Source organism: Caenorhabditis remanei, chromosome I (assembly GCF_010183535.1).
Source record: "Caenorhabditis remanei strain PX506 chromosome I, whole genome shotgun sequence".
NCBI classification, from domain to species: Eukaryota; Metazoa; Nematoda; class Chromadorea; order Rhabditida; family Rhabditidae; genus Caenorhabditis; species Caenorhabditis remanei.
In genome coordinates, this window is record NC_071328.1 from 10,632,025 (window position 1) to 10,657,659 (window position 25,635).

Genomic DNA, 25,635 nt, shown 5'->3' on the forward strand with positions numbered 1-25,635 from the left:
AAATGAAAATGCGAATCCAGACGGCATGCGATAAAGTGCGTAAGCAACAAATTTCGAACAGACTGACTGAATTTGAAAGCGGACCAATCGTCTCATTTCCCCGTGGCAATGTGCGCTGGTATGGTGGCCAACAAACAGTTCAGTTTATGATTCCGGATAAGTGGGTTGATGATAGAAATGCCAAGTTTATGCTCGTTGTGATGCCCATGGCGTACAACAGTACAAAGGTTAGTCTCTTCCCAACAATCTGATAATTTTTCTTTAAAAAATTTGTCTAAATTTGCCGTTTTCAGAAGCAATTCTGCGGCTCGTCACAAAAAGCTCCATTAAAATCGGTTGAGCTGTGTGGAACGAAGTGTGAATCAATGACGACCCGAAAAGGAATATTCTACCGAGCTACTGCAGCACTCCAACGTCATTTTGCAAATGTTAAGAGAGGCGTAACCATGGAAAATTTCTACGAAATTGAACGTTACAAAGAACTTAAGGATAGAGAAGAAAGTGTAAAGAAACGTATCAGCAGACCATTGAATTCGAAGATTTGTTCAATTACCCTGGAATTTGATTCGAGTGCCTTCTCTTTCGTCACTTGCCAATTGATTCGTTATGTTCCAAACAAAACTGTTCCACGTTCTTTCACTAGACCTCACTCAGTTGGTAATTCATCATCGCCGGGAAACGGTCGCCCCGCACCAAGTCAACAGCGTCCTGGACCAACTCATTATCGTCCAGAATCCACATCTTTCCGATCAGGAATCAATAATCCCTCCAATTCTCACGGACGCAGAGGACATCAGTACACTCATCAGCGATATTCGAATGGTGCTGGACCTTCCAACAGCAGACCGTACAATCGGCCATAAATTTTACTCGAGTAATTTAAAATCTTGTTTCAATTCTCGTAATTTTTGTTTCCTTATTTCTGTTCCATTTACCGAGTTCCATCCTCTCTGAACCGGACACTAGGTCTCTTTTAATAAAAACAATTCCGAACATTTTTTTTTCCAAAATTGGGTTAGTCTCAAAAGCATACGACCGTTGCTCCTTTGAAACCTTATACGTGTCATCAATTATCACCGGAAGTTCCATAAATTGTGTTGTTCAAATAAACTTTTTATAAAACCTATTATTATTTGGGATACATTTTAAAATGAGAGATCTTCATGGTCGGGAATGCTCGATTTTAGATCGCGGAAGGTAGAACTGTTACAAAATTGAACCGAGAAAAATGAAACTGTTACGAAATGGAATGAGAGAGTTTCTATTTTGTCTTCTTTTCCTAGTTCTAAAATCAAGTACCCCCTCATGGCAATGTTAAAACAAATATATTTTCAGTTAAATAAATATAATGCTATTAAGTTAGTGTGTATTTTCGAGACCTTGAGCAAAATCATTTGGTACTGAGAATTTCATTTTCACTCGGCTTTCTCGTGATCGTCATCCGTTTCTGGATGCTCATTTTCAACCCCTTCTTCATCGTCAACAAGCTCATCTTCTTCGCCGTAGAATTCGTCGCGGTCTACTGTGAAATCGGCAGAACAAATACTGAAACTGTATTTGTTTTTCGCTAGTCAAGGAAGACAGACTGTATACCTGTAACAAATTATGCTGAGGAAAGCGATAGGAACACCGAAGAGACACGAAGAAAGAAGTGGTTGAGTGGCAAACATTTGAGCAACATTCCAATACAATTCAAAAATCATTCGTTTGATACGAGTCAGTAAGTGACGACCTGAAAATTAGTTTGAGTTCAGGGGTTCAGTAATCAATGGGCACTTTACCTCCAAACGCTATGATGGTCGATTTATCGATTCCTTCAGCACTCTGTTCCAGAAAAGTTAAAATTGACTTAATTGTCATCTTGCTCGGTTCGTCTTCGCTCAGGTAGTATTCATAACTTGTGTAATTGAAAATGAATAAGTGAGGTTCGGACACTGCCGCCATTTGGATTTGAGAAGCAAGATCTGACCCATCCAACCACGCGAACTGGAATCTGTTCCAAAGAGCCGGGTGTTTCCTCAACTCTTTCGTGGCTTCTTCAGCAGTTTTGTGAAATTCACGGATTGGGCTCGTATTATTGAGTTTTTGACTTTCGCTGGATACAATTAAAACAACTAACTTTCCACTTGCTCCGATTTCAGCAAGATTTGAGGCAGTTGCCTGAACAAAGCCGGGCCATCGTTCTCTTGTCACCCAATCAGTGAGTGTTTCGATTTCTCCGTTAAACTCAATTTCTTCGTTATCTTTTGAAACTACAACTCTTTGACGGAACGTTGCTGCTTCTTTCAGAGAGGACACAGAATAGAAGCGGGCGACAGAAAACTTGGCATTAGCAGCTGTATTGAAGGCATCGAAAAGGGGACCCGATGATTCTCCGAAGAAAATATAAGACGGCTGTGAACGAGCGGATAGTTTTACCTGAAAAATAATGATTTGAAAGTTGCGAGAAATAAGAATTCGAACCTTTTCTAATTGGTCTTCTTTGATGTTCTCGATTATTGGAGCTGCACATCTTTTTGCAAAACTGACAAGGGATTCCTTCTCTCTTCCTCCTCTGTAGTCAATAGCATGTCCATTCCGGAAGCTTAAACATTAATGTTAATATAACCTTCAGAAAAAAGTAAACAAACAATATGATTGTAGGATATCCTTGGATACTGAGCTTATTTGCCACTGCAGGGAATCGAGTACAGTCCAACTTGCCCACTCTAGGAATGTTAATGAATTCTCAGGAAAGAGTCAAAATCTATAAATACTTCTTAAAATATCTCACCGAATAGGTAGATTGCTGTCAGATAAGGAATGGCCAACTTGATCCCAAACCGGATGCAATCGTTTGCAGTGTGCACACCAAGGAGCATAAAACTGAAATAAAGTAATCATCTCTAATCATCTTAATTAAAAACAAACTAACCTCAACAAACCACATTCCTTCATCTTTGACATCCAGAAACTTATCGCTCAAGTCTAATACAGCTGATGGAGGGTTTATAGATTCTACGTCGTAAAGATATAAGAATATACAGAATATTGTCAATATTACATGAGTCATTTTTGATAATTAAACAACCTTTTTCAGTTCTGCACCAATTAATCAATAATAGTGGAACAGCTGGTGTGCAAGACAGCTCTGTGAGCACAAAAAGAGATAAATTAGAAGGGAATCAAACGCGCTCTAGTGTAGCAATAGTGTAGTCCTCGTGAACAAGGAGGCACAAGAGTTTTTCACAACTGTAACAGATCTAAAACTAAAACTACGTTCCTCCACATAAATAAATAGGTTTATTCAACGTTTCACACAATGATTTTCGTCTGAAAAGTCGTAAAATTTGAGTCCAGAACCTTCGAGATCAGAAACCGCTCGTATGATTTTACGAATGTAAACTCAAGTTTAAGAATTTTAAAGTTAAATTCATTTCCCCGAGTTCCAAAAGCAAATAAATACCATCTCAATGAATTCTCAGAAATTACAATTGAAATGAAAGAAATTACAGTAGTCAAAGGCGCAATGTGAAAAAAATATTCTGGGTTTCGACAAGAAAATCTGTATTACGGTTGGCAATGAGCGGGAATGAAAAACAACATGAAAAATTGTTTTTTATAAATAAATATTTAATTTATAAACTAAATAAACCGTTGAAGGTACCTTAAGCTTAAGTTTTCTATTTAACATTTTAAATATGTTAATTACAGCTATGAAACGGCAGAGAGTGATTGAAAAGGATTGGATTCTCACGAACTCTCTTGCTTCTTTCGTCGAAAAAGCAGTCAAAGAATTAAGCGGCTATCGGGCAGTTCGGCTCACATCGTTGTTTCAAGACGGGTGCGAAAATGCATACATCGCGAGGTATCGAGAAGATGTTCACGGTGGACTGCAACCTGAAAAAATTCGCAAAGCAAAAGATGCATATTTGGACGCTTTACAATTAAATGCCAAAGTAACCTCTGCTATAACTACGATCACTCCAAAAATCGCAGGAGCTGTTGCAAAGCAAACTGTAAAAGAGAGATTGATTCAATGTGAAGATATCGATGAAGTAACCGATATATGCAAAGAGTTCGCAGTGGGTGCACGAAAAACAAAAGCGAACATTTCTAGGTAATTGAGCGCTTCGGAATGTTCAACCAAAGTAACTTTTCAGAGATCTTGGTCTCGAACCTCCAGCAACGTCTATTCTTCATGGCAATTTCGTAGACTTCAATAAGTTTTTGTCGAATGAGTTGAAGTCAGTCAAAGATGTTGAAGAACATATGAAAGTCCTAGTTGCCGATTTGATCAATAAAGACATTGAAGTTCGGAAACTTGCGTTGAAAATGTAATTTTCAAGTAAGAGTGTTTTCACTACGAACTTTTTTTCAGTGTGAAGCTCAACAGTAGAGTTCCCCTTCAAGTTAGTGCGAAATTGACCAAAGACGCAGAAAAAAATCGTGAACAACTCAAAGAAAAAAACCTATTGAAGAAATACGACGATTACATCGGGAAAAGATGGAGTGCAGGAATAATCAAAAGCTATCAAGTTTCAGCCTTAAATAGAGGAACAGAGGAAAACATTATTATGTGGAAAGTAGAATGTAAAATTGATGATGCGAAGAGAGACCACCCGTTTTCGAAAAAAAAAGTTGATTCCAGAATGCAATCATTTTTCGTAGCGGCCCTCAAATACTCTATCACAGCGTATTTCATTCCTATGGTGGAACGCGGTACTAAGTGAGTTAGCTGGTCAAAATTCAGTTTTTTTTTTCAAAAATTCTTACAGAAGATTCCTAACTCGAATGTCTGAAGACCGAAATATTGTAGTCTTCGGAGAAAATATCGAAGAGCTGTTCACTCAAGAAGGTGTTCATTCTAAGTATATTATTGCTCTCGATCCAGGCCACACCGTTAAAACTGCATTTCTTAATCCGTCAGGAAATGTTATTGCAACGAACCAATTCTTGATTCGAGACTCCACGTTTGACAACCGTGGAACGGCTTTGTTGAAATCGTGGTCCTCACAAACGAAAGGAAAAGACTTAGTTTTTGCGATTGGAAACGGAAGTAATACACATAACACACAGAAGGCTGTCTCCAAAATGATTGCGAACAACGATTTTTTCGAGGAAATTGACGTTTGTTTCTGGTTAGTCAATCACAAATCTATGAGAGTGTATGAAAAACACAACAACTCTTCTTTTCAGCGTGGTTCCTGAACATGGCGCGTCGAAGTATAGTTGCACTCCTGCTGCATTGGAGGAGTTTGGAGAAGATGCTGAAATCAAACATATTTCTGCTATCTCTATTGGAAGAAGGCTCATTGATCCTATGTCCGAATATGTGAAAATTGAGCCGCAACACTTGGGCAAAGGACAATATCAATTATCAGTCGATGATAAACTTCTCAAGGAGAAATTGGTGGCAGTAGTTCGCGATAGAGTTTCACTAATCGGGGCAGATTTGAACTTGGCAAGTGAACATCTCCTCAGATATATTTGTGGACTCAATCAAACAACAGCTTCGGGAATTGTCAAGTACAGAGAAAAGTACGGAAGATTCAAATCAAGAGAAGAATTGAAAAATGTCAAAGGAATTGGAGAAGTCACATATCAGCAATGTGCAGGTTTTCTCACGGTTTCTCGTCCAGATGATTCCGACGATGGACCAGCTGCTAAACGATTCAAAGGATCATCTGAGAGTTGGTCACCATTTGACGTCACAACGGTTCATCCTGAGGACTACGGAGTTGCTAGAGAGTAGGGTGATATCTGTCGTTTTGATGCTAAGTATGCTTTTTCAGACTATTGGAAAAAATTGGACATAGTTTGGATGAGATCGTTAGTGGAACATCAGCTGCTCCTTCTAACTTGACTGTTCAAGAAAAACGGATTTACGATTTATTGATGTCAAAGCCGGAGCTGAGACCGCCGCCACTCATGATGGTATGTTCAGTTACGCTTATTTTTATTTATTTTTGTCTTCTTTTCAGAAAAAAGCTAAAGAAATAAAAGATCTGGAAAGAAATCAGGTTTACAAGGGAGTTGTCACCAATAGAGTAAGTTTTAATTATAATATCATTCTTATATATAAAACGCATGTGGGGTTTGTCCATCTGTCCCAATGTCCGCAAATTTTGAGAAATGAGAAAGAAAGACGGCCGGGCCCAAAATCGAACTTGCGCTCTTCGCGCAGAGACCGCCGCCTTGGACCACTCGGCCACGCGGACACATTTCTGTGAAGGTGAACACGTGAATAAGGAGAGGCCAGCCGGATGAAGCGCCGAAGGCGCGGCAGCCAGGCTGGTTAGATAATAATTTTCTTATTTTTTTCAGACTGATTTCGGTGTTTTTGTAGACATTGGTGTCGAAAGAGATGGACTTATCCATATTAGTTGCTATCCAATAGATGACGCTTCCACAAAACCTCTACAAACTAACAAAAACTCATACGGAAAACGAGAATACGAACACAAAAGCCATGAAACCAGAAAAGGGGTGCCTTCGGTTGGAACTGTCCTTGATGTTCGTGTGAATGAAATCCGAGACGACAGAATCTCACTCAAGCCTGTTTGATAATGGGTTTTACTTTCTGTTTCGATTTTCCCATTTCCCAATTTGTTGATACGTTGTAATGCACGATTTCATTTTATTGATCTGCAAATTATACAGAAAGAGCATTATTATTGTTTCGTTGTAATAAAAACTAATAAAAAACAATCGTTCGAAACAGCTATGCTTTACAGATTGTTTTCCGATTTGAAAGAGTATTTGTGTTATTGAGGCAGATTTTTTCATTCATAATTATTTAATTTTGTTTCTTTTGTTGATGCCTTTTCGTCATGACGATCGTCACATACCTGACTATTTCAACACCACCCTTCCAAATGTTGCAGCGGATCCTAGTTAATCCAAAAACGAAGGACACATTTAGAATCCTCTACTTTTTCTGAATCTGATGATATCAAAAAATCTTCCACGTATCCATTTTGCAGAAAACCGACCGTATCTTTTTATGGTGCGGATCAATCCGGAAGTGAACGAGACGTTTTTAATTCTCTACTATTTCTGTATGATATAAAAAAACCAGCCTGGCTGCCGCGCCTTCGGCGCTTCATCCGGCTGGCCTCTTCTTATTTACGTGTTCATCTTCTCAGAAATGTGTCCGCGTGGCCGAGTGGTCCAAGGCGGCGGTCTCTGCGAAAAGAGCGCAAGTTCGATTTTGGGCCCGGCTGTCTTTCTTTCTCATTTCTCAAAATTTGCGGACATTGGGACAGATGGACAAACCCCACATGCGTTTTATATATAAGAATGATCTTTAACATAGGTTCGAACCAACTAACTACAGTCAACGTTAGACGACAACTGGCAGCCGACGTTTCACGGGTTTTGCCACCTTTCCATTTTCTCTTATCGAATTTGGCTTGAAGTTCAGTTTTTTTTTTCCAGAAGACGTAATTTTGAAAATGTTTGAAAAAACGTATTTCCCTGTTTTTTTTTTCGATCAACGGAAGCAGAAATTATTGTATTTTATGGGCCTAATATTCTTGGCAAGCAAAAAACGATTTTCGCTGCTTTTTTTCGATTCACGGAACCAGAAAATCAGCGAAAAACTCTTAGTTTTTCGCTGGTGTTTTTATCGTTCGCTTCGAGACCTGCAGTGTCGAAAAAGTCATATGCGAGTGAAAAATAGTTGTTCGGTGATTTCCTTTTTTCGTGAATTGGCGAAAAACTTTTTTGCTTCCCGAGAATAAACCGACGACACGGTGATTTTTTCGGATCCACCTCCTTTCATTCTAACGAGTTTTTCTCGAAAATGACTACAAATTTTCAGAAAATTCTTTTTAACTGCTATAGATCCCACAGTTATCTCGGATAACTACAATTAGTTTTCCGAAAATTTCATTTTCGAGAAAAACTCATTTTCGAAGTTCATTTTCGAGAAAAACTCATTTTCGAAGTTCATTTTCGAGAAAAACTCGTTAAAATGAAAGGATGAGGTACCGAAAAAAAATCACCGTGTTTCTATTTTAAAACCGTGCGTTTTCGCGTGGTGGTGGGCGTTCGAAATTTGGAATTCCGCCAAATTGTTTGTAAATTTCAAATTGACCTTGACGTCAAAAGCTTTTGCAAAAGTGTTCCTTTCATATGTTTTTATTTGAAAAAGAAGAGCTTTTTTATTTAGCAGTTTCGTTCCGTTAGATTATTTCACACCCTGCTCAGTTTCTTCTCTATTTTTCTGTTATTGATGCCGGGAGCTCAGGCAACTCGATATTAATCTAATTAGACGCGGCGTCAGTTAGATTAGATGCAATGTTGGCATAATAAGATTAGCGCCGCAGCTAGTTAGATTAGCGTACTGTCTAGTTAGATTGGCGCGCGGTCTCATTAGATTGACGTGGAATCTTGTGTGATTATTAGTAACATTTGAAAATTCTTTAGGTAAAATAAGAAGTAGTAAATTTATTCGAATTAAAACAAGAGTTCTGACAATCAAAATGTACAAAAAATATAACAGAAAAAAATTTAGAAATTAGTCGCATATCCATTGCAAGTGGAAAAAATCCAAGTTGTCCTCTGTCCGGTTGCTTCCCGTTGTCGCCCACTCAGCGAATTTTACTGTAAAATGAACGAAATTAATACCAAAAAACTGTTTGATGTCTGAACTCACAAAAGAATCTTCTTTCGAAGCTATGTAGAGAGCGCTGATGTTGAAGAAGTAGACGATTATACCTGAGCAATGAACTATTATTCACGGTTAATTGTAAAAGAAACAATTTGCTTACCTAAGAATTTATTCATGATTTCATCGCAATGTTGACTTTTCTTCCAAACCAAATTGAAGTTGTTGAAGAGTGAAGACTGCAGTTGAAGACTTGAAGAGCCATAGAAACCGAAAAATACACTTTTTAATAATGGAAAATCGTGAAAAAGTCGATAAAACCGCAAACGAAATTAGTTCGCAACGATTTCAGGCTTTCGAGGCATAAATAGAGAATTAAAACTTAGAAAAAAAAACATTAAAATAAAATTGAAAGAAATTTTGCGCGTTTTGTACTGACTTATTCTTGGATCCATGGCGCGAACGAAGTTTGCGCAAGCAAAATCCGCTAATCTAATGAGATTGTGATTAGATTAGTGTGGCGTCTCATTAGATTAATATCGAGTTGCCTGAGAGAATTGTTGTTCTTTAATTTTTCGCGGCTGCGGGCTTTTTATCATAAGCGGTTCTTTTGCGGTGACCTATTGTGCTGCGTTTATTTACAATAATCGGACGTTCAAACTTACTGCGTTTCATATCTCTCGTCCCTCTCTCCGATGACTCGTTTCATATCCTAACGTTGTTTCTCTTTCGCAATAGTTCTCCTTTTGTGCACTCTCTTTTCTGTTTCTATTCTTGTTCTCGTTCTCGTGGCTTCCATCAAAACGATTCACGTATAAGAAAATGCAAAGCAATGCAATGATTTTACAGTTTCTTCTCTTGTTAACTCGTACTAATTCGTAATAATAACTGTTAAATCGGATCAATTTTCAGGTAATGGACAGTGGTAATGAAAGTACCCTGGCAATACAACAAAATTTGAAAACCGCAGCCGAAGGAGATGTAAAAGAATACATCGTTCAAGTTATTACGTCTTTATTTGGATTGAGTCCACGCGATCAAACAACGCTTGATGTGGAACTCTCATCTACCGTCTCCTACTTGACCGATTTTATCAACGAAGCTGACAAGAATGTTCTTGTGGTTGATCGTGTCGTTGCTCGAGAGCAAGGTGATCAAACAGCTGCAGCTGAAAGTGGAGGAGAAGAATCGGTTCCGGCTACATTTCAAGTACATGACGGACTTTTTGTGGCGGATCGTGGTCAGGCAATGGTTTTTGTGAAGCAAAGCAATGTTATTGAAGCCGACAAAAAAATCGCTTCTCAAGTTTCTGCTTTTCCTTTGAATGGTGGAAGTGCTTGGGAACAGCTTCATTTCGTTATGAGCCGTATTCTGAATCCGTACTGCAAATCATTCATTAGTCAAAGCGGACGAGGAGAACGAGATGGTGACAAACTGGCACCAACTGTACAGAAATGTTTCACTGAAGCTGAAGCCGCGTTGCTACATCTCCAACAGAACATCGATATTCCGGAAATCAACCTGGTCATCAACCAAAGTATTTTGGATGCCATCGAGAAGGCTGGAAAAGAAAATCGACGTGCGAAGGTAAGTGATGATTTTGACCCAAACTTCAGTTCTCTCAGTTAGTTAAATTTTTCAGATTGAAGACCTCGGGGACATTGTTGAAGATACTAATTTTCTGAATGCTCTGCAAGCTGGATGCAATCGTTGGGTTAAAGAGATTCGCAAAGTTACTCAGCTTGAACGTGATCCAAGCAGCGGAACTTCTCTTCAAGAAATGACTTTCTGGCTCAACCTTGAACGAGCTCTGCTCAAAATTGCTCAGAAGCGAGACGGTGAGGAAGTCACTCTCACACTTGAAGCATTGAAATGTGGAAAGCGGTTTCATGCGACTGTTGGATTTGACAGTGATACTGGTTTGAAACAAAAACTAGCCGTTGTTCAAGACTACAACACACTTATGAAGGATTTCCCTTTGAGTGACTTGGTATCTGCAACTGATGTACCAAAACTGATGCACGCCGTCACTGGAATCTTTCTCCACCTCCGAAAATTGCGTTCTACGAAATATCCTCTTCAACGTGCTCTCCGCCTTGTCGAAGCCATTTCTCGTGACCTCAATTCTCAACTACTCAAAGTTCTATCTTCGTATAGTTTGATGCATGCGCCGATTGCCGAATTCAATGATATCTTGTCTCAATGTCAATCATTGTTCAGTAAATGGGACGACGAGTATGATAAGTTTATTGCTCTACTTCGGGACATCAACAAGAAAAAACGGGATGATCCATCAAAGCTTTCATGGAAGGTGACAGCAGTTCACAAAAGGCTAGAACAACGTCTTGGGCAGATTCTGCAGTTCAGAAAGTGAGTCTAAGACCCCTTTACCTCCCCTCTGAATATAAACATGTTTTCAGACAACATGAACAATTTCGTACTGTTATTGAGCGCGTTCTCCGTCCAGTTGGCAATGCATCCTCACGCACAAAAGAAGAATTCATGGTTGATTCTACTGAAGGAGAGAAGTCACCAGACGAGCAAGTAGACATTGCATACGAGTTCTTGAAAAATGTCGATTTCCTCGATGTTGACAGTCCTGCATGGGAGAATGCTTACAAGCGCTACGAAGACCAGATCGGAGTTGTTGAAACTGCAATCACAACAAGACTTAAGGGACAGCTCGAATCATCGAGAAATTCTAATGAAATGTTCTCAATCTTCAGTCGTTACAACGCTCTCTTCATTCGCCCTCGTATTCGTGGAGCCATCTACGAGTATCAAACACGTCTTATCAATCGTGTTAAAGATGATATCAATAAGCTCCAGGAGCGATTCACCAAAGCACGTGGAGAGCAAGGAGTGAAAATCATGCAAACTGCTGGTCTCCCGCCCTTCTCTGCAAAGATCATGTGGATTCGTAACTTTGAAAGACAGCTTCAGCGATATATGAAACGTGTAGAGGATGTTCTTGGAAAACAGTGGGAGAATCATGTGGATGGACGTCAACTCAAGGCAGATGGTGATAATTTCAAAGTGAAGCTTAACACTCAACCGATGTTTGAAGAATGGGTGGAGACTGTACAGTCGCAAAACTGGATTCTTCCAACTAATATTCTGACTGTCGATCGCGCACAAATAGATGGAAAAATGCAGCTTCAACTGAAAGTCAACTACAATCTTGACAGCTTAGTACTGTACAAGGAAGTTTCCCATTTGAAGACCATGGGATTCCGTGTTCCCCTGAAAATAGTTAACTGGGCTCATCAAGCCAATCAAATGCATCCGTCCGCAACATCTCTGATTGAGGCAACTCGTACTTTTGCTTCTGTGAATGCTGCTTTGGCATCAGTTCAAGGAGTAGATTCATTGCTTGCCAGTTACAAACGAGACATTCAAGTTCAACTATTAGAAGGTTTGTTCAAATCCATGACAAGTTTTCAATGTCAATTTCGTAATTCCAGGAGCTACTCTTGGGTGGGACTCGTACAAAGTGGATCAATATCAGTTGAGACTTGCCGAAACTGTAAACACTTATCAAGAGAGATGCGAGGAGCTTCTGAATGTCGTTCGTATCGTGAATGCCGATTTGAATGTGCTCAAATCCTGCCGTTACGACAAGGAAACAATCGAAAATCTTTTGTCATCAATTCAAAAAGGAGTCGATCAACTCTCACTCGGAAACTATTCAAATTTGGCTCAGTGGGTCAACACTCTTGATCAACAAATCGAAACGATTCTTGCTCGACGCGTTGAAGATGCTATTCGTGTATGGACACTGGTTTTCTCTCAATCAGAAGAAGTTGAAGAACTTCGTGAGCGACAAATTGTACTTCCACATGTTAAAAATGTGATTGTCGAATTGTTTATGACTGCTCAGACTCTTTACATCAGTCCAAGCATCCGGGAAACACGTGAAAAGATTCTGGAACAACTATATGAGTGGCACAGTATCTGCACTGCTCAAACAAGAATCAGTGGAAAGAGATTCCAGGTAAAACATTTGCAACTCTGTTTTCAAAATAGCAATACTAATAAACTATCTTTCAGATGGTGATGAATGAGGAGATTGAGCCAGAAACTTACCACAACATTTTGAATGTGATGCCAGAAGGACAAGCGTGTCTCGAAAAGGCATACGATTGTGTCAATGGAATCATGTCCGATTTGGAAGAATATCTCAGTGAATGGCTCAGCTATCAATCTCTTTGGGTTCTACAAGCTGATCAACTTTTCGAAATGCTCGGAACATCGCTCTCAAAATGGATGAAAACGTTAATGGAAATTCGCAAAGGCCGTCTTGTCTTTGATACTCAAGACACTCGTCGAGCCATCTTCCCAGTTTCAGTAGAGTACGGCAAAGCGCAACAGAAAATTCTTTTCAAATACGATTACTGGCACAAAGAAATGCTTGTGAAATTCGGAGCTGTGGTTGGGGATGAAATGCAAAAGTTCTACAACTCTGTATCCAAATGGCGAAACGTACTCGAAACACAATCTGTGGATGGCGGGTCAACTTCCGACACTATTGGTCTCATCTCATTTGTTCAATCTCTCAAAAAACAGACGAAAGCAGGACAAGATGCCGTCGACTTGTATCGATCCTCCCAGAGGCTTCTCAATCAACAACGTTATCAGTTCCCAGCTCAATGGCTCTACTCTGAAAATGTGGAAGGAGAATGGTCGGCATTCGCTGAAATTCTCAGCCTCAGAGATGCCTCAATTCAAACACAGATGATGAACTTGCAAACGAAATTCGCCCAAGAAGATGAGATTGTGGAGAAACGAACCGGAGAAACACTTGCTGAGTGGAACAAAAATAAGCCTGTTGAAGGTTCTCAACGACCACAAGATGCTCTCAATGTCATTACTGCATACGAAGCTAAATTGAACAAGCTGACTGAGGAGAGGAACAGGATGCGTAAAGCACGCGTAGCTTTGGATCTCTCGGATAGTGCCCATGCTCCATCTGAGAGAGATAAACTGTCAGTTGCAACAGAAGAGTTGTCAGCAATGAAAGATGTGTGGAAAGCACTGCAACCGGTGTACACTGGAATCGACGAATCTAAAGAGAAGACATGGCTTTCTGTGCAACCACGCAAAATCCGTCAATCGCTCGATGAATTGATGAATCAATTGAAGCAACTACCGGTGAAGTGCAGAACATACCAAAGTTATGAGCATGTAAAAACGATGCTTCATACTTACGGAAAAATGAATCAGTTGGTAGCCGAATTGAAATCGGAAGCATTGAAAGAAAGACATTGGCATCAGATGATGAAGGAAATCCGTGTAAACTGGAACCTGACGGATTTAACTCTTGGACAAGGTGACATTGTTATTGTTTAAAGATCATGCCTAAAATGAATATTTTCAGTTTGGGATGCTGATATTCTTCGTCATGAGCACACCATCAGAAAAATCCTTACTGTTGCACAAGGAGAAATGGCTTTGGAAGAATTCTTGCGAGAGATGCGCGAATACTGGCAAAACTACGAGGTTGAGCTGGTTAATTACCAGAATAAGACTAGGTTGATCAAAGGATGGGATGATCTGTTCAATAAGCTCAAGGAACACCAGAACTCTCTGTCTGCTATGAAGCTTTCCCCATATTACAAACAGTTCGAAGAGAGCGCACAGTCTTGGGATGAAAAGCTGAATAAAATCAACGCCATGTTTGATGTGTGGATTGATGTTCAACGAAGATGGGTTTATTTGGAAGGGTTGTTCTCCGGATCTGCTGAAATCGCTACCTTGTTACCATTTGAAAGTTCTCGATTCGCCACAATTACTACAGACGTTTTGGCTTTGATGAAGAAAGTTGCTGCATCTCCTCGCATTCTTGATGTTGTGAATATGCAAGGTGCTCAAAGACTTCTCGAGAGACTTGCTGACATGCTTGCCAAGATTCAAAAAGCATTGGGAGAGTATTTGGAAAGGGAACGTTCTTCATTCCCACGATTCTACTTCGTTGGAGATGAAGATTTATTGGAAATCATGGGTAACAGCAAAGATATCACGAGAATTCAGAAACACTTGAAGAAAATGTTTGCTGGAATCACTGCGATCGACATTAATGAAGAAGACCGATCGGTGGGTTTTGGTTTTTTCAGGCATGCCTTAATGCTATTTAGGACTACAACTAAATATTCGTGTTTTCAGATTACTGCTTTCCATTCGAGAGAAGGTGAAAATGTCAATCTGGTCAAAAAAGTGACTACGAAGGATGTCAGGATCAATGATTGGCTTCAAGCTCTTGAGAGTGAGATGAAGCATACACTTGCTCGACAGCTCGCTTCCTCTCTTGCTCACTTTTCAAAGATGAACATCCAAACTATGACGACTGAAGACTATGTGCAATGGCTTGATAACTATCCCACCCAAGTAATCACGCTGACTGCGGAAATCTGGTGGTGTGATGAGATGGAGAAGACGCTGGCTGATGGAAAAGGATCTGAAGTAGTTGAACAGTTAGTAGTTAAAACTCTCGAATTGCTGGCAGACAGTGTCCTTAAGGAGCAACCACCGATTCGCAGGAAGAAAATGGAAGCACTGGTAAGATTCATCAACGAATATTTAACGAAAACAAATATTTTACATTCAATTCTTTCAGATTACGGAACTTGTACATAAACGTGATACTTGCCGACAATTGAGCTCTATGAAGATTCGTGCAGCCAATGATTTTGGATGGCTTCAATGCATGAGATTCTATTTCGATCCAAAGGAAGTCGATCCGATCCGTTGCTGTGTTGTCAAGATGGCCAATGCACAGTTCTACTATGGTTTCGAGTACCTTGGAATTCAAGAGCGTCTCGTTCGAACTCCACTCACGGATCGTTGTTATCTTACAATGACTCAAGCCCTTCATTCTCGTCTTGGAGGATCTCCATTCGGACCAGCCGGAACCGGAAAGACTGAATCTGTGAAAGCTCTCGGACACCAACTTGGTCGCTTTGTTCTTGTGTTCAATTGTGATGAAACATTCGATTTCCAAGCAATGGGACGTATTTTAGTAGGATTGTGTCAAGTTGGAGCTTGGGGATGTTTCGATGAGTTCAATCGTTTAGAGGAACGAATGCTCTCTGCCGTATCTCAGCAAATTCAAACTATTCAAGAAGCAGTTCGGGCTGGTGGAGATATGAGTGTTGACTTGGTTGGAAAGCGTCTCAATGTTAATTCAAACATTGGAATCTTCATCACAATGAATCCCGGTTATTCCGGACGTTCCAATCTTCCGGATAATTTGAAACAACTGTTCCGAAGCTTAGCAATGACTCAACCCGATCGCCAACTTATTGCTCAAGTTATGCTCTTCTCACAAGGATTCCGTACTGCAGAAACTCTCGCCAACAAGATTGTTCCATTGTTCATACTTTGCAAAGAACAACTTTCTGCTCAATGTCACTACGATTTTGGACTTCGTGCCCTCAAATATGTACTGGTATCCGCTGGTAACATCAAGCGTGATAAGTTGGATAAAATAGGATCAGCAGCGCTGGAAGATATTGCTGAACAGCAGATGCTCATTCAATCTGTTTGTGAAACACTAGTTCCAAAACTCGTGAACGAAGATATTGCATTGCTTTTCTCGCTTCTTTCGGACGTGTTCCCAGGAATTCATTATACCGCCAATCAAATGACCGAGTTCGTTTGCAATTGTAATTCTCAAATTAATGAAATTCTTCCAGACTTCGTCAACAACTTTCAACTGTATGCCAGGAGCATCTTCTTGTGTATTCCGATATTCAAGGAGAGATGGGATCAATGTGGCTTGACAAAGTACTTCAGTTGTACCAAATCACTAATCTCAATCACGGACTTATGTTGGTCGGATCAAGTGGATCAGGAAAAACAATGGCATGGAAAGTTTTGCTCAAAGCTTTGGAACGATGGGAAAATGTGGAAGGTGTTTCTCACGTCATCGATGCGAAAGCCATGAGCAAAGATTCTTTGTACGGAGTTATGGATCAAAATACTCGTGAATGGACCGATGGATTGTTTACATCTATTGTACGTAAGATTATTGATAATGTGAGAGGAGAAGCAGATCGTCGCCAGTGGATTATCTTCGATGGAGATGTTGATCCGGAATGGGTCGAAAATTTGAACTCGGTATTGGATGACAACAAGTTGCTGACACTTCCAAACGGAGAACGTCTTTCGATTCCACCAAACGTGAGAATTATCTTTGAAGTTGCTGATTTGAAATACGCAACATTAGCAACTGTATCTCGTTGTGGAATGGTTTGGTTCAGTGAAGAAGTAGTCACTTCTGAGATGCTTTTTGCGAGATATCTCTCAATGCTCCGTGGTGTACCACTAGATTCTGACTCTGCAGTCAGTTTCTCTTCATCGAATGCTCCAGTCAATTTGGTGAAAGATAATGAAGCGAAGCCAACACGCGCTATCGAAATCCAACGAACAGCTGCTCTTGCCATTCAAGCTCACTTCTCCCAGGAAGGAATTGTTCCAGGTGCATTGAAATATGCCGTCTCGGAACTTGAGCACATCATGCCGCCGACACCCCAACGGCTTCTTTCGTCGTTCTTCTCTATGATGTCGTATTCGGTTCGAAAAATGGTTTCCCATGACGAAGGTCTTATTGATGATTCTATGGAACTTGATCAAATCCAGAACTTTGTGCTCCGATCTATGCTTACTAATCTAGTTTGGGCATTCAGTGGAGATGGAAAGTGGAAATCGAGAGAAATGATGAGTGACTTCATTCGACAAGCCACGACGATATCCCTACCACCAAATCAACAGGTACTAAAATGAGTCACACTATTCAATAACAAGATTTTTTCAGGCTTGTCTCATTGATTATGAAGTCCAGCTTAATGGAGATTGGCAGCCATGGCTCGCTAAAGTCCCTACAATGGAAATTGAGTCCCATCGTGTAGCTGCAGCTGATCTGGTCGTTCCAACAATTGATACAGTTCGACATGAAATGCTTCTTGCTGCTTGGCTCGCAGAACACAAGCCACTTGTACTCTGTGGTCCCCCAGGATCTGGAAAAACTATGACACTTCTAGCTGCTCTACGTTCTCAACAGGAGATGGACGTTGTTAATGTAAACTTCTCATCGTCTACAACGCCAGAGTTGCTTCTCCGAACATTCGATCACTATTGCGAGTACAGGTTAGTTAAGATAATGTTTTCCTAGATAAAATGGACATCACGAATGTTTTCTCTTTTTTATGACAAGTTTTATTTCAGACGCACACCGAACGGCGTTGTTCTTGCTCCAGTTCAACTTTCACAGTGGCTTGTAATCTTCTGTGATGAGATCAACTTGCCCTCACCTGATCAGTATGGAACTCAACGAGTTATCAGTTTCTTGCGCCAGCTTGTTGAATTGAATGGATTCTACCGAACTTCCGACCACAGCTGGGTCTCACTCGAACGCATTCAATTCGTTGGAGCATGTAATCCACCGACTGACCCCGGTCGTCATCCAATGACTTCGCGTTTCCTCCGACACGTTCCTATCGTTTATGTCGATTATCCAGGACAGACATCTTTGCAACAAATTTACGGAACATTCAATCGTGCTATGTTGAAAATGACACCAGCAGTTCGGGGATTAGCCGATCAGCTCACCAACGCAATGGTCGATGTTTATTTGGCAAGTCAAGAACACTTCACTCAAGACGATCAACCACATTATGTGTATTCTCCAAGAGAACTGACCAGATGGGTGCGAGGAATTTCGGAAGCTATAACACCGTTGGAATCACTTTCTGCTGATCAGTTGGTTCGATTGTGGGCTCACGAAGCGATTCGCTTGTTCCAGGACAGATTAGTAACAGAAGAAGAAAGAGAATGGACCGACAAACTTGTTGACACAACTGCTGAAAGATACTTCGGAAACTCATGTCGCCTGGATGAAGCTCTCAAGCGACCATTGCTTTATTCATGCTGGTTGTCTCGAAACTACGTTCCAGTCACACGCGAAGAATTACAAGATTATGTGTCAGCCAGACTCAAAGGATTCTACGAGGAAGAACTCGATGTCAAGTTGGTTCTGTTCGATCAAATGTTGGATCACGTTCTTCGTATTGATCGAATTTATCGTCAATCTCAAGGTCATTTACTTCTCATCGGAACGGCTGGAGCAGGAAAAACTACACTGTCAAGATTTGTTGCATGGCTGAATGGATTGAGCGTTTTCCAGTTGAAGGTCCACTCCAAGTACACTGCTGCAGATTTCGATGAAGACATGCGAACAGTATTACGTAGAGCTGGATGTCGAAATGAGAAGCTATGTTTCATTATGGACGAATCGAACATGCTTGACACTGGATTCCTTGAAAGATTGAACACTCTTTTGGCTAATGGCGAAGTTCCTGGATTGTTCGAAGGAGATGAACACACTACTCTTATGACTCAAATCAAGGAAGGCGCTCAACGACAAGGCTTGATTCTTGATAGTCACGATGAACTTTACAAATGGTTCACACAACAAGTTATGAGAAATCTTCATGTTGTCTTCACCATGAATCCATCTGGGAGTGGTCTCCGTGAACGCGCTTCAACTTCTCCTGCGTTGTTCAACAGATGTGTACTCAATTGGTTTGGTGATTGGAGTGAGAATGCCCTTTACCAAGTTGGATCTGAGCTTACCAGAACAATGGATCTTGATAGAACTGACTACGAAGGATCTGTTCGATTGACACCATCGTGTGAACTCGTTCCATCCGAACCAACCTACCGCGATGCTGTCGTTAATACTCTGTGTCTTGTCCACAAGACAGTCCAAAAGTTCAACGAGTTGGAAACAAAGAAGGGACACCGTGTTATGGCTTGTACTCCAAGACATTTCCTTGATTTCATCAAGCAGTTCATGGCCGTATTCCACGAGAAGCGTTCTGATCTTGAAGAAGAAAAGATTCATTTGAACATTGGATTGAACAAGATCAGTGAGACTGAGGAGCAAGTTAAAGAACTCCAGAAGAGTCTTCATCTAAAGAGAAAGGAATTGGAGGAGAAGAAGGAAGCTGCTAACTTGAAATTGAAAGAAATGCTGGGAGATCAACAGAAGGCAGAAGAAGAGAAAAAATTCTCTGAACAACTTCAAAAGGAACTTGCTGAGCAACTCAAGCAGATGGCTGAGAAGAAAACATTTGTGGAAAGTGATTTGGCTCAAGTTGAACCAGCCGTCGCTGAAGCTCAAACTGCTGTCCAAGGAATCAAGAAAAGTCAATTGGTTGAAGTCAAGTCAATGTCTAGTCCTCCCGTAACTGTTAAGCTCACATTGGAAGCCATTTGCATTCTTCTCGGAGAACAAGTTGGAACAGACTGGAAAGCAATTCGACAAGTCATGATGAAAGAAGATTTCATGACCAGAATTCTTCAGTTCGATACAGAATCCCTTACTCCTAAAATATTGAGTCAGATGGAAGTATACATTCAGAATCCAGATTGGGAGTTCGACAAAGTTAATCGTGCTTCAGTCGCTTGTGGTCCTATGGTTAAATGGGCTCGAGCGCAGCTATTGTATTCGACTATGCTCCACAAGGTTGAACCACTGCGTAACGAACTCAAACGTCTGGAGAAAGAAGCTGCAAAGAAAACGGATGAAGGAAAGGTCGTGGATGTGAGAATAACTGAGTTAGAGGAATCGATTGGAAAGTACAAGGAAGAATATGCTCAGCTTATTGGTCAAGCTGAAAACATCAAACAAGATTTGTCTTCAGTTCAAGAGAAAGTTAATCGTTCGACTCAACTCCTGTCATCTCTTCGATCGGAACGCGATCGCTGGTCAAGTGGAAGTGCTGGATTCTCTCAACAAATGGACTCACTTGTCGGAGATGCTCTCCTGTCATCTGCATTCCTTGCTTATGCTGGATACTACGATCAAATGCTTCGTGATGAAATCTTCCACAAATGGTTCAATCACGTCGTCAACGCTGGACTTCACTTCCGTCACGATTTGGCTCGTATCGAATATCTTTCAACCGTGGACGATCGTTTGCAATGGCAGCTCAATTCGCTTCCAGTTGATGATTTGTGCACTGAAAACGCCATCATGCTTCATCGTTTCAATCGTTATCCACTCATCATTGATCCATCAGGACAAGCCGTTGAATACATCATGAAACAATTTGCCGGGAAGAACATCCAGAAGACATCCTTCCTTGACGAATCTTTCCGCAAGAACCTTGAATCTGCACTTCGTTTCGGAAATTCCCTTCTTGTTCAAGATGTTGAGGCGTATGATCCAATTCTCAATCCCGTGTTGAATCGCGAAGTCAAGAGAGCTGGTGGACGTGTACTGATTACAATTGGAGATCAAGATATCGATCTTTCTCCAGCATTCCAAATCTTCATGATCACTCGTGATTCGACTGTTGAATTCTCACCGGATATCTGTTCACGCGTCACTTTTGTCAACTTCACTGTCACATCTTCATCATTGGCCAGTCAATGTCTCAACCAAGTTCTCCGAAGTGAAAGACCAGACGTAGACAAAAAGAGAAATGATCTTCTGAAACTCCAAGGAGAGTTTGCAGTGCGCCTACGTCATCTCGAAAAAGCTCTATTGGCGGCGCTGAATGAGAGCAAAGGAAAGATTCTGGACGATAATTCGGTTATTGAAACTCTCGAAAAACTAAAGAATGAAGCAGCAGAAGTCGCTCAAAAATCAGCTGAAACCGACAAGGTCATGGCAGAAGTAGATGCAGTATCAGCACAATATCAACGACTTGCCACTGCTTGTTCACACATCTATCACACTCTGCAGCAGCTCAATGAGATTCATTTCTTGTATCATTATTCACTCGACTTCCTTGTGGAAATCTTCACCTATGTCCTGAAGACGCCTGAGCTCACTTCAACTACCGATTATGCTAAGAGATTGAGAATTATTACAACAAGCCTGTTCCAGGTATATTGGAATTTCTGAGTATCTAAAAAATGTTTAATCTTTCAGACTGTCTTCCGTCGCGTTTCTCGTGGAATGTTACACACTGACAAAGTTCTTCTGGCACTTCTTTTGATGAGAATTCATATCCGCTCGAACCCGGCTGCTGCTGCCTACGAAAAACACTTTGATCTCCTTCTCGGAAGATCAGATGTCGCGAAAACTGGTAGGTTTTTGAAGCTAGTTTATTTAACTTATTGATATTTTCAGATGATTCGGACAACTCAATTCCTCCTGGACTTGATTTCCTTACTATGGAAAATAAGAAAGCTATTGCAAAAACACGCAAAGTTCAAGGATTTGAAAACGTATTTGCCAAATTGCAATCCAATTCAGCGGCTGTCACTGCGTGGTCCACTCATGATAACCCAGAGTCAAACGTTCCAGTGATCTGGGATGATGCTGATGGAAAGCTTACTCCATTGTGTATTGCAATGAATTCCCTGATTGTCGTTCATGCTCTCCGCCCAGACAGACTTATGGCTTCAGCGCATCGTGTAGTCTCTACCGCTTTCGATGATCATTTCATGCAGCAGGACAAGGTCGTTGACATACTCTCAATCGTCGACAACGAAGTTGCTCCATCGGAGCCAGTGCTTTTATGCTCTGCTACCGGATACGATGCATCCGGGAAGATCGAGGATCTTGCAGTTGAAACAAGTCGTCAATTGACTTCGATCGCCATTGGTTCAGCTGAAGGATTCAACCAAGCTGATTCTGCACTTGGAGCTGCCACGAAGTCAGGACGCTGGGTCCTTTTAAAGAACGTTCACTTAGCTCCAAGCTGGTTGGCCCAGTTGGAGAAACGACTTCATTCCATGAAACCACACGCACAATTCCGTCTTTTCTTGACTGCCGAAATTCACCCCAAACTGCCATCTTCGATTCTACGAGCATCTCGAGTAGTAGTATTCGAACCAGCAACTGGTCTCAAGGCGAATCTCTTGCGCTCATTGTCTAGCATTCCACCTCAACGGCTCACAAAGGCACCGACTGAAAGAAGTAGATTGTACTTGCTCGTCTGCTGGCTTCACGCTCTCGTCCAAGAAAGACTCAGGTAAGAATATTTTTGTGTTTATAGTTGCGTACTAACTCGTTTTCCAGATACACTCCTCTCGGGTGGTCAACAGCCTACGAGTTCTCTGATGCTGATCTCCGCGTTGCCTGTGATACCCTCGATGCAGCTGTTGATGCTGTTGCACAAGGACGTCCAAATGTGGAACCGGAACGTCTTCCATGGACAACTCTCCGCACTCTTCTCAGTCAATGCATTTACGGAGGAAAGATAGACAATCAGTTCGATCAAGTTCTCCTTGATTGTGTACTCGAAAACTTGTTCACTGCCAAGAGTTTCGACCAAGATCATGTTCTCATTCCAAAGTATGATGGAGATGAGTCTCTCTTCACTCCCAACATGTCCAAGAAAGATCAAATGATCGGTTGGGTAGAAGAATTAAAGAATGAGCAACTTCCAGCCTGGCTCGGTCTTCCTAACAACGCAGAGAAAGTTTTGTTGACGAAGAGAGGAGAATCTATGCTGCGAAATATGCTAAAGGTTACTGATGAAGAGTTAGCGTTCAGTGAAGACGGAAAAGAAGAAGTCAAACCACAGTGGATGGCTCAGTTAGGAGAACTCGCCAAGCAGTGGCTTTTGTTGTTGCCTAAGGAAATCGTCAGGATGCGTCGTACTGTCGAAAATATCAAGGATCCATTGTTCAGATTCTTTGAAAGAGAAGTCAATTTGGGATCGCAGTTGCTGAAGGATATTCGTCGAGACTTGAACGAAATCGCTGCTGTTTGTCGGGCTGAGAAGAAGCAGAATAATGAGACACGTGCTTTGGCTGCCAGCTTGCAAAAGGGAGAAGTTCCAAATGGATGGAAGCGTTACACAGTTCCAAAGGAGGTGACTGTGATGGACTGGATGACGGATCTGAACGAAAGACTTAAGCAACTGATGCGTGTTGGAGGGTCTGATAATTTGAAGGTGCGTATTTTTATATTCTAAACTATTAGCTCAGCACAGCTCTTACAACTGCGCTCCACCGAAATCCTCTTGAAAAATGTCTCTTTTTCTCTGAGTCTCTCAATTTCGCACACTATTTTCTTCAAGATCGGTAGAGCGCGGTTGTGAGAAGCGTGTCGTGCTAATAATTGAACATGATTTATTTCTTATTTCAGCGCGAAACGTTCTGGCTGGGTGGAACTTTCTCACCAGAAGCTTACATCACTGCCACTCGCCAGCAAGTTGCTCAGGCAAACACGTGGTCTCTCGAACAGCTCAGTTTGCACATTCATATTGGACGCACAGATAACACTGACGTCTTCCGAATTTCTGGAGTTGATATCCGTGGAGCCAAGTCTGTTGGTGGAAATAAGCTCGAGCTTTGCGAGCTTGTCAAGAGCGAGTGTGACGTTGTTGAGTTCAGCTGGAAGCAGGTAATATTTCTTGAAGACAAATCGTCACTTTATTGAAACATATTCAGGAAGCACCCGATGGAACCCGTCTTCCGCTGTACTTGTACGGAGATCGTCGTCAACTGATTTCCCCACTTTCATTCCAACTTTCATCTGCCACCGTCTTCTATCAACGCGGAGTTGCTCTCGTTGCTAACTCGACTCTTTAATTTCTCTATTGTATTCAAATTATTCCAGTATCATTGTTTATAATTTTACCGCTCTCTAATTTTCCTCTATTATTTTATTTCATCCCCTTCACGATTACATAGCCGGCTTTTCTTAAAATAAATTAAGTCCATGTAGCAAATGGTTGACTTCAGCGTGACAGAATCAAAAAGGGAATCATTTCTAGATTCTATGAGTTGCAACAACGTTTCAATTTTCATACTATTGGCTTTGATATATTTTCAACTACTCTCAACTCAGAAATTAACAGAAAATGAGAATAATTTAAGAAAAGAAACATGTGGCAAAGGACTAAACTGTGAGTTACAATGTGTCACACCCAACCTCATGATTTTATTAGTGAAAAATAGTTACGGGAGGAAAATACTGAACGGAATGCAAGCAAAAATAGGAGATGCTCCGTGGAATATTGCAATTGAAGTAATACATGAAGGCGGTGGATTATGTACAGGGACAATTGTATCATCTCGTCATGTACTGACCGCCCGTCATTGTTTTGCATTATTCACTGAAAATGGATATGTATGGACTTCTGGAAATGAAAAGATTGATGGATGTCAGAATGAGTGAGTGTATAATTAATAGAAACTGGGTGCTCAGTTGATTCTAGAAATGAAAATGATCTCGTTCTGAATGGAAACTTCTCGAATATGTTCAAAGTATACGCTGGAACTGATTGTGGATTCAGAAGAAACTGTCCTGGATCGAAATACACATCAATTGAAATATCCAAAGTACCATTTCTTGATTATTTCAGTTTTGACACTTCTTTCCAGATAATTCTTCCAAAAGTTTGCGACGACAAACAGTTAGAATTCGATGATTTTGCAATTCTGGAACTGTCTGAAAACTTGAATTTTTCGAAGAGAATTCAAGCGATTTGCGTGACTCACGACGACAAATACACTTTTGAAAATGATGTTCAAATGAAACTTTTTGGATACGGAGTAGATCGTAAGATAACTCATCTAATGGTCACTCAAGGGTTACATTTTCAGCTGCTTCTGGAGAAAATTCAGCAGGTCGATTGAGATCTGAAACTGTGAAAGCTGAAAAGTGTTTCAAAACTACTGAAAAATCATTTTGTACAAAATCATTGTCAAAAAACCAATTAGCATGCATGGTCAGAAAATGAAATAATTCAGAAGGAAAGCACTTTTTATAGGGTGATAGTGGTGGCGGAGTGGTTAGAATGATTGACGATCGGGTTACTGTAGTTGGAGTTATTTATCAAGGTTTTCAGAATTGAATTCAAAAACTGAGAAGATTATTGAATTTCCAGGTGTGACTTGTGAGATTGCAACAATAAATGAGAAGGATTATGTGTCAAGTGTAGCATTTTATTCGAATGATATCTGTAAATATACTGGAATTTGTTCGAAGTAAGATATACTGACCGAGTTTTGAAGTGAAAATTATATGTGTTTTCAGTGAAAAAGCATTGAAAGTTGACGGTGGATCTCATGATGTT

At 40.8% G+C, this 25,635-nt stretch overlaps 4 protein-coding genes across 4 annotated transcripts; 3 read left to right on the forward strand and 1 right to left on the reverse strand.

Annotated features, from left to right (window-relative positions):
• Positions 1 to 1,415: 1,415 nt before the first annotated feature.
• On the reverse strand, positions 1,416 to 3,052 carry GCK72_002291 (uncharacterized protein; the record flags this gene model as incomplete). Its single annotated transcript, XM_053723349.1, has 7 exons — positions 1,416 to 1,545; positions 1,594 to 1,732; positions 1,782 to 2,418; positions 2,464 to 2,584; positions 2,631 to 2,708; positions 2,774 to 2,865; positions 2,915 to 3,052. The coding sequence occupies 7 exons, from the start codon at positions 3,050 to 3,052 to the stop codon at positions 1,416 to 1,418; spliced, it is 1,335 nt and encodes a 444-aa protein (XP_053591994.1).
• A 643-nt stretch (positions 3,053 to 3,695) lies between these two features.
• Positions 3,696 to 6,546, forward strand: GCK72_002292 (uncharacterized protein; the record flags this gene model as incomplete). The annotated part of the gene is made up of 8 exons (XM_053723350.1): positions 3,696 to 4,099; positions 4,143 to 4,316; positions 4,361 to 4,708; positions 4,758 to 5,120; positions 5,179 to 5,730; positions 5,775 to 5,916; positions 5,964 to 6,029; positions 6,307 to 6,546. The coding sequence occupies 8 exons, from the start codon at positions 3,696 to 3,698 to the stop codon at positions 6,544 to 6,546; spliced, it is 2,289 nt and encodes a 762-aa protein (XP_053591995.1).
• Positions 6,547 to 9,508: 2,962 nt separating this feature from the next.
• On the forward strand, positions 9,509 to 24,145 carry GCK72_002293 (uncharacterized protein; the record flags this gene model as incomplete). Its single annotated transcript, XM_053723351.1, has 16 exons — positions 9,509 to 10,180; positions 10,236 to 10,963; positions 11,014 to 12,008; positions 12,058 to 12,587; positions 12,644 to 13,922; positions 13,971 to 14,686; positions 14,756 to 15,148; positions 15,207 to 16,240; positions 16,285 to 17,362; positions 17,406 to 17,737; positions 17,816 to 21,485; positions 21,531 to 21,687; positions 21,732 to 22,578; positions 22,626 to 23,505; positions 23,700 to 23,957; positions 24,005 to 24,145. 16 exons carry the CDS (start codon positions 9,509 to 9,511, stop codon positions 24,143 to 24,145), a joined length of 13,710 nt encoding a protein of 4,569 aa, XP_053591996.1.
• Positions 24,146 to 24,539: 394 nt separating this feature from the next.
• GCK72_002294 (uncharacterized protein) lies at positions 24,540 to 25,550 on the forward strand (the record flags this gene model as incomplete). The annotated part of the gene is made up of 5 exons (XM_053723352.1): positions 24,540 to 24,730; positions 24,775 to 25,118; positions 25,163 to 25,287; positions 25,330 to 25,399; positions 25,447 to 25,550. 5 exons carry the CDS (start codon positions 24,540 to 24,542, stop codon positions 25,548 to 25,550), a joined length of 834 nt encoding a protein of 277 aa, XP_053591997.1.
• Positions 25,551 to 25,635: the final 85 nt, after the last annotated feature.